The 15,002-nt window shown below is 40.8% G+C and overlaps 1 protein-coding gene across 3 annotated transcripts in view; it reads right to left on the reverse strand.

The window, feature by feature from the left end:
* Nucleotides 1–634: 634 nt before the first annotated feature.
* The window catches only part of ELMOD1 (ELMO domain containing 1), a 76,506-nt gene continuing 62,138 nt past the window's right edge, over nt 635–15,002 (reverse strand). For all 3 annotated transcript variants that reach the window (XM_017855281.1, XM_017855279.1, XM_017855280.1), the window contains 3 exons: nt 13,271–13,321; nt 11,769–11,902; nt 635–2,385 (listed from right to left, as the gene is read on the reverse strand). In XM_017855281.1, coding sequence (XP_017710770.1) covers nt 2,213–2,385; nt 11,769–11,902; nt 13,271–13,321 — 358 coding nt within the window. In that variant the 3' untranslated portion in view covers nt 635–2,212. The remainder of the gene's footprint in view (nt 2,386–11,768; nt 11,903–13,270; nt 13,322–15,002) is intronic.

Genomic DNA, 15,002 nt, shown 5'->3' on the forward strand with positions numbered 1-15,002 from the left:
GAAACTCTTAGCTTTGTTGGCATCAACTATCTCTATCTGAACAGAAGAGACGCAAGCTGGTGTAAGTGCCGCATGCTGTCAAGCCGTGACGGTGACATGGGACCGCAGTGGATAAAAAGAGACAATGAGCACATGTGGCTGGCAAAGGCTGGACTGCATGTGGAATAACACCTTCATCGACAGCAGCTGCAGCTACGGTGGAAATTCAGGGCTCCTCAGGCAGGCCTGAGGAACTAGGTTGACGAGTTCTCGGGAGAGGAATATACATTCTTGTCATTACTCATGGTATCCACCATGTGCTAACCAACTCTTTTCCTTCCTCATTCTAAGAAGGGACACAGGGCCATAAGAAAGGCAATGCAAAATGCTGCCACTTGGTACATGGCTGAAAGGGAAAGGATAATGCAGTGCTAGAAGGGAGAGAAAGGAAAAGAAAGCAATGGGTAGTTAATGTCTCTGCTTTATCTAGCAACAGCCAAGCCAGGTTTCCTAGGACGTTGTGAACCTGCTGACTCTGAATGACGGCGTGATTTATAGTCAGCTCCAGGTTGTCTGTTTTTGACATTCTATTCACTCACATATTTGCATATTCAGAAGCTGTACGAGCACGAAACTATTAATATGAAATCCACTATACGTTACAGTAAATGACATGTAATTTATTCATATTACTGACAATTAGGCAGTACTCAAAATTCATTTAAATAAGCAAGTGGTTACACAAACATCTAATAATACTAAAATTGATAGTCAGAAGGTATAAAATACCATGGGTATGAAATGCCATGGTAAATACTATTCAACAGACTACAATCATAATTCCAAACTAAATCACGGTTTTTAAAATGATTTTTAGCAGTTCTGGAATGATCTGACTTTTCCCTTTCTAAGCAATTTACATCTTCCACTGATACAAGACAAGGTTGTTATTTTCAAGAAATATTGCAGAGTGACTTAGCTTAGGTTGCTCTCTTGAAACACATTTTCTTGCAAATTGTTTAATATTGCCCCTTGACATAGAAAACAAACTAGTCAGCACTTAGTTCCCCAAGCAAATATGCTTGGATCAGAACAGTGCCAGGGTGTAACCCGGTTCCGCAAGAGGCAGGCAGTGAAAAACCTTTTGCAGTTTTTGAAATATGCTTATTTCTTTTCTGAGGCTTCAAGCATCATAAACTTAGGCATCCAAGCCAGTGGAGTTATGGGAATAAAATAGTTTGATATACAGATGACTATGACACAATTGCAACTGGGGTGAGGGGAAGTTACAATATAATTCTGCAGTACTTCAAACAAAAACAGCTCCTACCTAAAGTTACTTCTTGTAAGCCTCATTACATTTTCATGAAGCGTAGCTATGTTTGCAGGAACAGTTTGGCTTATCATGTGTCTGTCTGTTTATTTTATTTATTTATTTATTTATTTATTTATTTATTTATTTATTTATTTTTGAGATGGAGTCTTGCTCTGTCACCAGGTTGGAGTGCAGTGGTATGATCTCGGCTCCCTGCAACCTCCGCCTCCCGGGTTCAAGCGATTCTCCTGCCTCAGCCTCCCGAGTAGCTGGGATTACAGCCATCTGCCACCGCACCCAGCTAATTTTTGTTATTTTTAGTAGAGACGGGGTTTCACCGTGTTGGCCAGGATGTCTTGATCTCTTGACCTTGTGATCCGCCCGCCTCAGCTTCCCAAAGTGCTGGGATTACAGGTGGGAGCCACTGCACCCGGCCCTGTTTGTATTATTTTAAAGTCTTATACTTTATCAGAATGAGGTCCAAGCATGAACCTGGCTTGAAAAGCTAGCAGCAGTAGTCATGAAACATATCAATAAATTAAAAGGCTTTCACAGAACAAGATTCGGCTAAACCTCTTACATACAAAATACAGCGAGAGAAATACAATTCTTTAATGCTGAACTATGAGGGAGAGGAAAAAAAGTCTAAAAAAATAGAAAACTCTCTCCATACTTGGGTGTCAAGGCAAGATGTAACACTGCATAATGCCACAATATGAGCAGTCACTGGGTGACAGATACTCCAGAAACAGTGGTCTCTGGGGATCTCGGAATTATGACCAAGAGATGAAAATACTGTACCAAAAGGCATGCATACAATCACTGTGTGCATTCAATGCGTGAGCTGCAACCTAAGCAGAGATCTAACAAGACAATGAGGCAGTGTTCCAGGGTATCCATTAAAACTGGCGTGGGCAACTACATGTTGATTAAACCTTCCGAGGCAGCAAAATGTGGGCACAGCGCCATGTCTGGGTTCTGCAGCTGTTTTATGATCCTCTTGCGGAATTTCTCCCTCACACGATTAAATTCCATTATGTCCATGGGGTCCTCTTCGATCCAAAACTTATGAAATTCGTGCATCAAATAGCCTGTTGGAGACAATACAACGATAAAAATGCAGGAGAAAAAAAATTCTTAATCACATTCAAAACCATTCTGAATGCTGAGGGAGATGCTGAACCAAGCCACAGCAACCATGGAGCTCAAAGAAGATGTCAAAATCTAGAAAATACCACTGTTTAAGATTATTCTTTAAAATCAGTGCAGTTGAAGACTACCAATCTGCAAGCTTGTTGCAATTGGCCCTGGAATCGTTCTCATTCTTCCCAAGCAGGAAGACAAATCAGTTCTGTCATCTCTTGAATATGAATCGCATCGGGAACATTGTCTGCAAGGCTGACAGTGACTACTTCATCCTTCTCCTCCTAATTAAATTAACGTAACGGTCCAATTTTTCCAAATCACCCCACTCAGCCTTTATTCTCTTGATATTTGATATAACTAAAGTTTTAAATTACCCCAACAAATCAAACAAATGCATTCTGACACTCTATTATGAGACAATAAAAATTGTAAATCAACCCTGAACAACACAGCCTGGTCATAAAACCACATGAAATTGTTAATAAGACTTCCTTGCTCTGAAGCAATAATTTCATATTCAAATCCTTCGGTGTCTCAAAAATGCTACCCACGAGTGATCGGGATTGAAACAATTTGGGTAATAAATGTGAAGTATTTGATATAAGAACCTATTCATTGTGCTTTGTTCCCCATTATGCCCCCTCCCATTACCACATTTGTTTAATTATTTTTATCTACCACATTTAGTATTGAAATGTGCATAGGCTGGGCGCGGTGGCTCACGCCTATAATCCCAGCACTTTGGGAGGCCGAGGCAGGCGGATCATGAGGTCAGGAGATCGAGACCTGGCACGGTGAAACCCTGTCTCTACTAAAAATACAAAAAAATTAGCCGGGCCTGGTGGCGGGTACCTGTAGTCCCAGCTACTCGGGAGGCTGACGCAGGAGAATGGCGTGAACCCGGGAGGCAGTGCTTGCAGTGAGCCGAGATCGCGCCACTGCACTCCAGCCTGGATGACAGAGCGAGGCTCTAGCTCAAAAAAAAAAAAAAAAAAAAAGAAATGTGCATAGTGTTTTTGTTTTTTATAATGCTAGATACTTGTAGGTAGTAAACTACCACAAGCTCAGGTGTCTCTATATATTAGAAAGAAAAGTACTTAAGGAAGTAATCCTAGTTTAAAAAAAAGAAAAACAGCCAGGCATGGTGGTGCAAGCCTGTCGTCCCAGTTGTTTGGGAGGCTGAGGTGGATCACCTGAGCTCAGGAGGTCCAGGCTGCAGTGAGCTGTGATTGCGCCACTGCACTCCAGACTCAGCGACAGAGTGATACCTGTCTCAAAAAAAGAAAAGAAAAGAAGACAAAAGAAAACAAATATTACGCAAAATTTTCTTTGTCTTAACATTAGAAGGAGGTAGAAAATAGAAGACAGGATTCTGGAGCCAGAAACCTGGTTTGAATCCTTGCTTTTCCACCTGCATGCATAAATGAAAATGGGGAAGGGGAGGATGAGAAGAGAATTTGGAATAAACATACTCAATACTAACAGTACAAAAAAAATCAATACTTTTTGTTTTCTGGTAACTAGCTATGTATGGAAAAATGCTTCAACATAATTTCATACATTTTAAAAAATCTTTACTCATGTTTTATTTTAATACAAGATTAGGAGTGACCTTCACTGCCCCCAACACACATGGCCGGCTGCTGGTCCACTTCCACAGACCCTTCCCACTGGTTACTTGTCTCATTACATTGTTAAGTATGCTTATACTTGTTTAAGTATGTGGTCTGTTTGTAAACATAGGAGGAGGGTTGGGTTGACTGTTCCATTTCTTTTTTTTTTAAGTTTATTATTATTATTATTATTATTATTTTTTGAGACGGAGTCTCGCTCTGTCGCCCGGGCTGGAGTGCAGTGGCCGGATCTCAGCTCACTGCAAGCTCCGCCTCCCGGGTTTACGCCATTCTCCTGCCTCAGCCTCCCGAGTAGCTGGGACTACAGGCGCCCGCCACCTCGCCCGGCTAGTTTTTTGTATTTTTTAGCAGAGACGGGGTTTCACCGTGTTAGCCAGGATGGTCTCGATCTCCTGACCTCGTGATCTGCCCGTCTCGGCCTCCCAAAGTGCTGGGATTACAGGCTTGAGCCACCGCGCCCGGCCTATTATTTTTTTTTAAAGGCAAGATCATGCGATGTTGTTCAGGCTGTCCTTGAACTCCTGGCCTCATGTGATCCTGCTGCCTCAGCCGCCCAAATAGCTGGGACTACAGGCACATGCCACTGTGCCTGGCTTATACCATTTCTTTTAGGACTAGCCTGCCTTTGGGCCCTTCATACACTAGAACTGACTGTTTTCAACATTTCTGATGACGGCATACACCAACCCATCACTCTACTGGCCTTGAGGCTACACAAGCCAGCGCTCCACTATCACTGTCATGGGAACCTGACCACATCAGAAAAGGCCCAAATCAGAAGGATCAGTCACCCCAGAAGCCACCTCCTCTGTCTCTCTTCATCTGATGCTTGGATTCCCAGAGGCAGCATTCAGGCTTGAACTTCTCTGGTGACAACACTATTTGTTCCTTGGATGAGGAACCTGATTCTTAAAAGCTTCTTTCTTGCCAGGGACTGTGGCTCACACCTGTAATCCCAACACTTTAGAAAGCCAAGTCAGGAGGATCACTTGAGGCCAGGGGTTTGAGGCCAGCCTGGGCAACACAGGAAGACCCCATTTCTACAAAAAAATATTTTTTTTGAGACAGGGTTTTGCTCTGTTGCCCAGGCTAGAGCACATGGCGAATCTCAGCTTACTGCAACCTCTATCTCCCAAGTTCAAGCAATTCTCATGCCTTAGCCTCCTAAGTAGCTGGGACTACAGGTGTGTATCACCATGCCTGGCTCATTTTTGTATTTTTGGTAGAGATGGGGTTTCACCATGTTGGCCAGGATGGTCTTGAACTCCTAACCCCAAGTGATCCACCTGCCTTGGCCACCCAAAGTGCTGGGATTACAGGTGTGAGCCACCACACCTGGCTTACAAAAGTTTTTTTTTTTTTTTTTTCTTTTTTTGAGACAGAGTTTCACTCTTGTTGCCCAGGCTGGAGTGCAATGGCACGATCTTGGCTCACCACAACCTCTGCCTCCTGGGTTCAAGTGATTCTCCTGCCTCAGCCTCCCGAGTAGATGGGATTACAGGCATGCACCACCACACCTGGCTAATTTTGTATTTTTAGTAGAGACTGGGTTTCTCCGTGTTGGTCAGGCTGGTCTCGAACTTCCAACCTCAGGTGATCCGCCCACCTTGGCCTCCCAAAATGGTGGGATTACAGGTGTAAGCCACTGCGCCTGGCCAGAAAAAGTTTTTTAGAATAAGCTGGCTATGGTGGCTTGCACCTGTAGTCTCAGCTACTCGGGAGGCTAAGGTGGGAGGATCATTTGAGCCCAGGAGTTTGAGGCTGCAGTGAGCTAGGATGGTGCCACTTCACTCCAGCCTCAGCAAGAGAGAGAGAGAGACTCTGTTTCTAAAAAACAAACAAACAAATAAAGGTTATTCCTCATTCTGGGCCTAAATCTGTTGCCCTGTATTTCACAGAACAACTTCAATCCTTCTCCAACTCAAGTGTTTGAGTTTGCCATGTTTGGCAAACTCATTTCTCATATGCCATGATTTGGAGCCTGTTTGTCATCTGGTTGTTTTAGCGCACATGAACAGAAACTTGTTTCCTCTGATCTCAATATCTTATTCAACCAACCAAAAGAATTCAATCACCTGTCCATTTCAGTGACTGGGCAAACTCCTAAAATATTCCACGAATGATCTGGGGTACTTGTTAAAAATGCAGATCCTCCTAGATTTAACCAGACTTGTAATTCAATAAGATGAAACTCGTGTCACTAAAGTTGAGAACCTGTGGTCAAGAAGATTCTCTTTCTAAAAAGAAAGTTTCCTTGGCTTCCTTCTATATAATTTTTATAGTTCTAAAATAAATCTATGATAATTTATAATTTCTTCTTTCCTTATATAAAATACATACATAAATTTTCCTGACTGGTCTCTGAGCTCAAATAAACGCAGCTATTTTGTATGTAGAGTCAGGTTTCCAATACTATGAATTAAAATCATTGATAATGCATCTCATTAGTATTTCATGAGTGACAGCATCTTTTCTCCTGTTGACAATGATAAACAGGCAATATGAAAAATCATCTTTTCTACAATGTGCAGGAATATTGGCAGCTCACTCTAAAGGAGATGTAGTGTGGCACAGTTATAGAAGAATATGGATTTATTTAGTTTCCCCATTTTCCTACCTTACACACAATTATAGAAAAACATCATGAAAGGTTTAAAGGGCTTGGGTAAAGGTAGACAAGTGGGTGGCTCCTAATCTGACACCATGCTCAGGATTCTTCCTCTGAAGATTGAAGACTGAGTCCTTGGGACTCTCTTTCTCTGTCCCATCAGGAAAATAATTAGAGACCATGTAACATGATCTTAATCAGAATGCAGAAACGGTGGTCTGGCTTCCAAGGTGCGTATTATAATCATAAAACTCCACTCACTTATACAAATCACAGTGTTCAAAAATTCATTTGGTCTGATCTGTCAGTTAACTCATCTGCCGATGAACAAATATGAAACAGACACAGTACTAGGTATTGGGATGAAGAAAAAGGCAGACTTCCTGTGGTCCCTAACGCTGGGTTTGTTGGAGGGAGGCAAACAGGAGTACAGTTGCAGCTGATGATTTGTTCACTATGGAAGCTAACAAAGTGGCATGGAAAGGAGAGGGAGAAAACAGAGGCCAGGCTATTTTTCTACCATCTCATTGCATTCTTACAACAGCTTTGTAGAGCAGGTAACACAGATATTACATCTCCATCTTTCAGATGCAGACATTGGGCTTAGATGAGTTCCTCCAATGGTCTACAAGAACAGGTACAGCTGGAAGCTGGAAACCAGGGCCTGAAACCAGCTGACTTTTCGCCACGGCAATAGGCTGCCTTTTCCAGTGCATTCTGTTCTTCTGGTTCTTATTCCTATGGAATAGTCCCTTCTTTCGGAGGTCAAAGAAAAAGTGGTTTCCTCTTCCTCTTCTGGCCTTCATACTTTCCCTTCTGCTCATTACACCTAACCTCACTCCATTTCAATGGGGCTGTGTGTTCAGTGGAGCTTTAGACTGAATGCAATTTTTGTAACATAGTGCCTTGGCAGCTCAGTGTTCACCGAATAATACTGTGAAGTCAGAAGGATGGAGCTGTTATATTCTTACATTTTTCTGCCTAGATGGAAGACTTGTTTTGAATATTAAATTTGGCTCTCTGATTCCAGCCTGCAGCATATTTGTTGCTGCTTGAATGTCTTGGTTTTGCTTCACTGCATTCAGTTAGTAGAGAGCAGAGACATATGCAAGGACACAGGTAATTGCAAGAATATTACAGAGGAGACATGTAGAACTGATCATGTCTGATTGAGGAACAGTGAATCTAGGGCACAGTTTGTTTCCCTTAGAGAGGCCTCAGTCCCTTTGCTTACATACACCACAATCCATAGGGGGGTTGCTGCTACTTCTAAAACCTGATGAAGGCCTAAGGAAATATGTAATCCTATTGCATACTTGCTCATCTGGGCTAGGATTCTCTTGGAAGCATATTAATCCAGGCCAAGACTAATATTGCTTTTCTTTTGTAGAGATGGGGTTTCACCACGTTACCCAGGTTGGTCTCAAACTCCTGGGCTCAAGTGATCATCCTGTCTTAGCCTCCCAAAGTGCTGGGATTACAGGTGTGAGCCACTGTGCCTGGCCTAGGCTAAAATTTCCCACAGAAACTAGACTCTCCTTTCTCCTGCAAAAAACATCAGCCAATATTTTAGCCTTCCATCCATCTATGCATCCATCCATCCATCCACCCATCCATCCACCCACCCACCCGTTACTATGCACCTCTACCCTGTACCAGGCTTTGTGCTGAGGATACAGCAGTGAAACCTGACCTTAAATGCCAATTCTTTATGATTCTAACTTTGACTCTTTCCTGGGAATGCTCCCCAACTGTGTGGCTCTGATATTCTCCCAGGTGCTCACAAATCACAAATCTGTAGCTTGAGCCTTTCTAATCTTTCAGCACTCCAGAGCCCTACATTATGAGAATGCCCACTCTGCAGCTCCACATGGATTTCCCAAGAGCAGCTCACCCTCAGTATGCCTAAAACTAAAATCACTCTACTTTCCCTCAAAACTACTTCCCTGACTTCCCTAATGAGCATGGTAAATATAGAATAGGGCAAGTATAAGGGGCCAGGGAAACATGGCAAGAGGCTTTCTTTATCTGCATGTTGATGCACTTTGATGAGGCTTACTGAGCTCTTCAGGATTGCCCTTCATCCTGCTCTTAGGCTTCCAGTGCCATCTCTAGTCACCGGCAAACCCTATGCTCTACTTCTTAAATCCACATACTCTTTTGCTTTATGGCCTTCACCGGACCACTCAGCCACCATTGCCTTATTTCCTGCCACTCATCCTTTGGGTCTCTTCAAAAGTGGCATTTGCTTTGCAGAAACTTCCCTGACTTCCAGGCTGAGTGAGTTAAGGCAGCCACAGACTTTTTCAATATATATATATATGAGATGGAGTCTCACTCTGTCGCCCCGGCTGGAGTACAGTGGTGCAATCTTGGCTCACTTCAACTTCCACCTCCTGGTTTCAAGAGATTCTTGTGCCTCAGCCTCCCGAGTAGCTGGGATTACAGGCGTGTGTCATCACACCTGGCTAATTTTTCTATTTTTTTCATAGAGACAAGGTTTTACCCTGTTGATCAGGCTGGTCTTGAACTCCTGAACTCAAGTGCTCTGCCCTCCTTGGCCTCCCAAAATGTTGGGATTACAGGTGTGAGCCACTGCGTCAGCGACTTCCAGTTTTTAGAAGCAGTGTCTTTACTTCCTCAATCACTAAATTCCTCCCACTACATTTTATTTTTTTTAAAGACTTTTTTGTTTCCCTGAAGCTAATGCTGGACCCACTACATTTTAAGTATTTGTTTAAATGCCTGTCTTCCTCAGCATAGAACCTAATCCATAGTAAAATCTCAATCACATTTGTTGGAGATGCTCACTCAGAATTTTTATAGGAGTGAGTATAATCATCCAATTATCAAAGCAGGAGCTGTGATAATGCATGTAAGGGACTTACATTTTCCATTAACAAGTTGTAAAGTATACGTGTTTTATAATTTACTTTTCATTTTTATCTAAGTTATACATGCACGTTGTTCAGAGTCAAAATAACAAGTCTTGTTACAAAACAAACAAAAAAACCCCAAAACAAGAAGAAAAGCAGTCTCCTGCCCTAATTCCTGCTTTCCTAAAGCAACATTTCAATTCTTTTACCTGATTATTTTGGTTATCGATCTTCATAGCTCTAATCAACATGCTTTCCATTACTTGATTTAAAAAAATTTTTTTCTTTATAGAAGATAAAGATTTAGCTCCCACTCACTCACCCCAGCCACATAGTCACTTATTTTCTCACCCTTTTCTTTACTTTGTATTAATAACTGCCTTCTTTGTTTATTTGCCTGGCTTCCCCCTTAATTTAAGCCTAAACTATCTCCGAAATAAGCCAATGTCCTCGCAGTGTGTTCAAACATGGTAATATTCTGTCAATTTCAGGTTCTTCAAAGAGTCTCTCCCACAGCCTTCTGACCTTCTAGAATCTAGATTTATTATTTGCAGCCAATTGCACAGATATCTTGGGCTTTCCCTTCACTGCTCTCCTGGGATAGATTTCCTATTTTCTAGACTCCATTTATTCCTTTAGGATTACTCTCTTATTTTGTGGAAATAAGCTTCCCAATAAAGGTACAGGCAAGTAAAATGCTTAAGACCTTGCATTAAGAAACTGTCTTTATTCTATTCCCGTATTTGATTGGTAAGGTAGTAAGTTATACCGGGTGTAAAATTCTAAACTAGAAATCATATTCCCTTAGTTTTAAAAAATATTCTCTTAACTTTGATTGACTTATTGATTGAGATGGGGTCTTGCTCTGTCACCCAGGCTGGAGTGCAATGGTGCAGCAGCCTTGACCTCCTTGGGCTCAAACGATCTTCTCACCTCAGCCTCTTGAGTGGCTGGGATTACAAGATTGTAATTTTTTTTTTGTAGAGACAGGGTCTTGCTATGTTGCCTGGGCTGGTATCAAACTCCTGGGCTCAAGCAATCTTCCCGCCTCAGCCTCCCAAACTGCCGGGATTACAGGTGTGACGTGCGGCGCCCAGTCTCTCTTAACTTTTGAAGACAATATTCTACTTTTTAGAATACAATGTAGTGTTGAGAAGTCCAACATCATCTTGATTCCCAATTCATTATGTGATAGCTTTGGAAGTTTTCGGGGTCATCTCTTTCCAATGTCATTAAATTTCACAATGATTAGGTCCTTGGTGTGGGTCTACATTAATCCATTGTGTAGGTACTTATTTCTTTAAGTATGAAAACTCATACTTCAGTTCTGAAAATTTTTCATTCTTTATTTATTTGATTCCCCTTCCTTAGTTTTCACCACTATTTTTCTGGCACTTCTATTATTCAGCTATAAGACCTCATAGAATGATCCATTAATTTGACAACCTTTTTTATTTTCTATTTTTCATCTATGCCTTTTTGCTCTACTTTCTAGGAGAGTTTCGACTTTATCTTCTAATCCTTCTTGGAGATTTCACTTTTGCTAAAACATAGATCTGAGAATTAACTCAGGCTGTCTTCAGAACCTGCACTCTTGAGTGCTATGCCATGAGGATCAGAGGGAGAGAAACACCCATGATGTCTTTAAGTCTCACCAGAAGGGGATACACTGGAGATTATGCAAGAGCCAGGAAAGAGAAGAATTTACCATGCCTGAAAATGTAAGTGTAGATTTTTGAATGAGAAAACAAAAAAATCAGAACCAAAAGAGGAAGTTCAAAGGCTCCAAAGCAGCCAAATCACAAAGATCTCTCAGCTTCGATCCTTGTCGGGAGTGTTCTATAGAAACCTATATATATATATATATATATATATGATTTATATTTTTTGAGATGGAGTCTCACTCTGTCATCCAGGATGGAGTGCAGTGGCATGATCTCAGTTCACTGCAACCTCCACCTCCTGGGTTCAAGTAATTATCCTCCCTCAGCCTCCCAAGTAGCTGGGATTACAGGTGCATATCACCATGCCTGGCTAGTTTTTTCATTTTCAGTACAGATGGGGTTTCACCATGTTGGCCAGGCTGGTCTTGAACTCCTGAGCTCAGGCAATTCACCCGCCTTGGCCTCCCAAAGTGCTGGGATTACAGGGGTGAGCCACCATGCCCAGCATAGAAACCTGTATTGACAATTATACAACAGGATACTTACAGAATGTTTGCTGAAAGTGAGACAATGTTGGAGCTTCTGGGGCGATATTGTAGAAATGGGTTTTTAGAGCTCCGCTGATCAGTAGATTATATGCCAGGTCAGTTATATTGATGCCCACAATTGCAAATGAGTACCTATAAAGTATAAACCACAAAACCAACTGTGTGTCACATATAAGAAATAAGCATTTCCCATTAGCATGCTAAAAGACACTACTACCAGTGCCATGACAGTGTACAAATGCCATGGTAATGTCAGGAAGTTACCCTATGGTCTAAAAGGGGAAGAACCCTCAGTTCTGGGAATTGCCCACCCCTTTCCCAGAAAACTCAAGAATAATCAAGAATATTTCTTGTTCAGCAAATAATCAAGAAATAACCATAAAAATAGCCAACCAGCAGCCCTTGGGGCTGCTCTACCATGGAGTAGCCATTCTTTTCTTTTATTCCTTTACTTTCTTAGTAAACGTGCTTTCACTTGACATAAAAAAAAAAGCATTTCAGTAATTGATAATCTGATATTTAACTTACTATTAAATTATCAGAGTAGCAGGTCACCCTTCCATCTCTACCCTATCAAAACCTTGACTTCTGTAATTTAGCAGAAAATTTCAGTAATGTGTATCAAGAGAACTGGTAGTTCATATACTTTGACCTTTCCATTTCCAAATATATGACAGAAAAAAAATCCGAAGTAGACAAAGCTTTATAGATATAATTCATTATAGCATTTTTAATAATGGAAACGACATGGAAACTATTCAAATTCCTAAAGAAGACAGATAGCAAAATAAATTATGGTAATCTCATATATTACAGTTGATTAAAATTATCTTCTTAAAGATGATTTAAGCAAGATATAAAACATTACAGATAGAGCAAGCCATTTTATTATATACACACAGATGTGCAAGGAAAAAAACTAAAATAAAATGCCACAAAAGTTAACAAGATTGGGGTGATTTTTTGTTTACTTTTCTATAATAAATTGTATATTACTTTTAAGATGAGAAAAATTTAAATAAGTACCTTAACACAGTGTGTATTTTCTAGTTCCTTATTTACATGTTTACCAAAAATTAATGGAACCCGAGTTCTTAAATCTTCTCTGCTAATATAAATCCAGCACAGAAAAAAATTATCTGTTCAGAAATATTTTTGGATAATATGGGGCATTATAAAAAAACTAAAGTAAATTTTTATCAAATAGCCCAATATTTGATAAAATCCTTAAAAGAAAACTACCGAATACAATTCTAAGTGATTTCTGAAAATCATTTCCTTGTAATTACAACTTTCTACCTTGTCAGTTGTTCACAGGCAAAGTAATATCATATAACCATACAGATGAATCCACAAACATATAAAAGGGCGCTTTAAACATTTTAACTAGATTGTATATTTCTATCAGGACAAGTAGAGTTTCACCCTTGTCTTTCATGATACTCTAGTTCTGGTTCTGGTTCAGACGGACCATCTTTCCATGTGAGATCCCATACTCACCCAATTGCCTTATCCATCCTTTTCTTCTCCCATTCTGCTTTGCTGAATTTGCTGAATGGATGAATGAATAAGTAAGTAAATCAGATTTAATCTCTAATTGGTACTTGTTCTCTTTTAATGCTTATGTTAAAAACTGTTAACTATATGCAGAGATGTCTGCAGCTCAGTTATCCAACACTTATCAATTTAAATATTATCAATTTTAAAAGCCACAATACAATTTATGTGGAGCTCAGAAATGGAATTATTTAAGGCCATGCTATTTACCTCCTATTCACTTTAGTACAGCCATGGGAGACAGCCCTAAAGGCCAAACATTAAGATATTCTTTTGCACTATCATTCATGATCAAACCCCTCCTTCCTGAAACATTTAGTGAGGTAACTAGATGTCATCTCACTCTCTCATGATTCCCCACCGCATTTTGTTTGGTTTTACCTAGTGGTGTTTATCCTATTCAGTCTTATTTGTGATGCCTGATACATGGTAGATGCCAAATAAATGTTCATCGATAAGTAAATGATTGAGTTAGTAAAAGAAAGAAGAAAGGAAGCAGGGAGGGAAGGAAGGTAAGGAAAGGAGGAGAGGAAGGAGAGACAGAGGGAGGGAGAGAGGGGGGAAGCAAGGAAAGAAGAAAAAAGGAAGCAAGGGAGGGGAGGGGGGGAGGGAGCATTTACAGGTTTTAAAAATTCTGTCCCAATTAAGTGCTATGGTATTTCTTCTGGCTAAGTCAGTAAGCCACAGCAGCTCCATTTTCATCTGTTTTTGTAATTTGAGCTTCTGAATAAGATTATTTGAAAAAAGATTTCTATCATAGAAGCATTCTGAAAATGCTTGCTTGCTTGCTTGCTCTCTCTCTCTCTTTCTTGGCCTCACTCTGTCATCCAGGCTGGAGTGTGGTGGTGCAATCTTGGCTTACTGTGCCCTACATTCTATTACTCTGTGTGCATCTGCCCCACTCCCATGCCCTTCCGTACAGCCAACAGGAGGAGGCAGGACTCATGTTCCATTCTTTCCTGTGACTGATGTAACCTTTATTCAGTATTTTACACTGAGGTCATTTGGCCTTTTCTTATATTTCCAATGCAGATAGATATGTAATTTAACAAATAAGGAGGCACCGTTTATTTATAAAGCTTTGTTGAAGAGAAAAGGGGTGCTTATAAATTCTTATATATAAAGTTTGTATAAATTGTATAAACTGCAGTTGGCATTTGAACTCAATACAGTGTAAAAACTAGTTATTATGAATATTTAATTTCTCTCTAACTAGAAGAAAGGAGAGTTCTCCAGAACACACAGCAAAGATTTTCTTATAAGACGCTCATATAATACACACAACACACAACTACAAAACATTACACAAAATTGATGTTTAACTATGTGTATTTTCGGCCGGGCGCGGTGGCTCACGCCTGTAATCCCAGCACTTTGGGAGGCCGAGGCGGGCGGATCACAAAGTCAGGAGATCGAGACCACGGTGAAACCCCGTCTCTACTAAAATAAAAAAAAAAAAAAAGTTAGCCGGGCGCCGTGGCGGGTGCCTGTAGTCCCAGCTACTCGGGAGGCTGAGGCAGGAGAATGCGGGAACCCGGGAGGCGGAGCTTGCAGTGAGCCGAGATAGCGCCACCGCACTCCAGCCTGGTAGACAGAGCGAGACTCCGTCTCAAAAAAAGAAAAAAAAAAAAAAAAAAAAAAAGGAAAAGGAAAAGGGACAGAACCTAAAAAAGCT

Source organism: Rhinopithecus bieti, unplaced genomic scaffold, assembly GCF_001698545.2.
Source record: "Rhinopithecus bieti isolate Rb0 unplaced genomic scaffold, ASM169854v2 scaffold_39705, whole genome shotgun sequence".
NCBI lineage: Eukaryota > Metazoa > Chordata > Mammalia > Primates > Cercopithecidae > Rhinopithecus > Rhinopithecus bieti.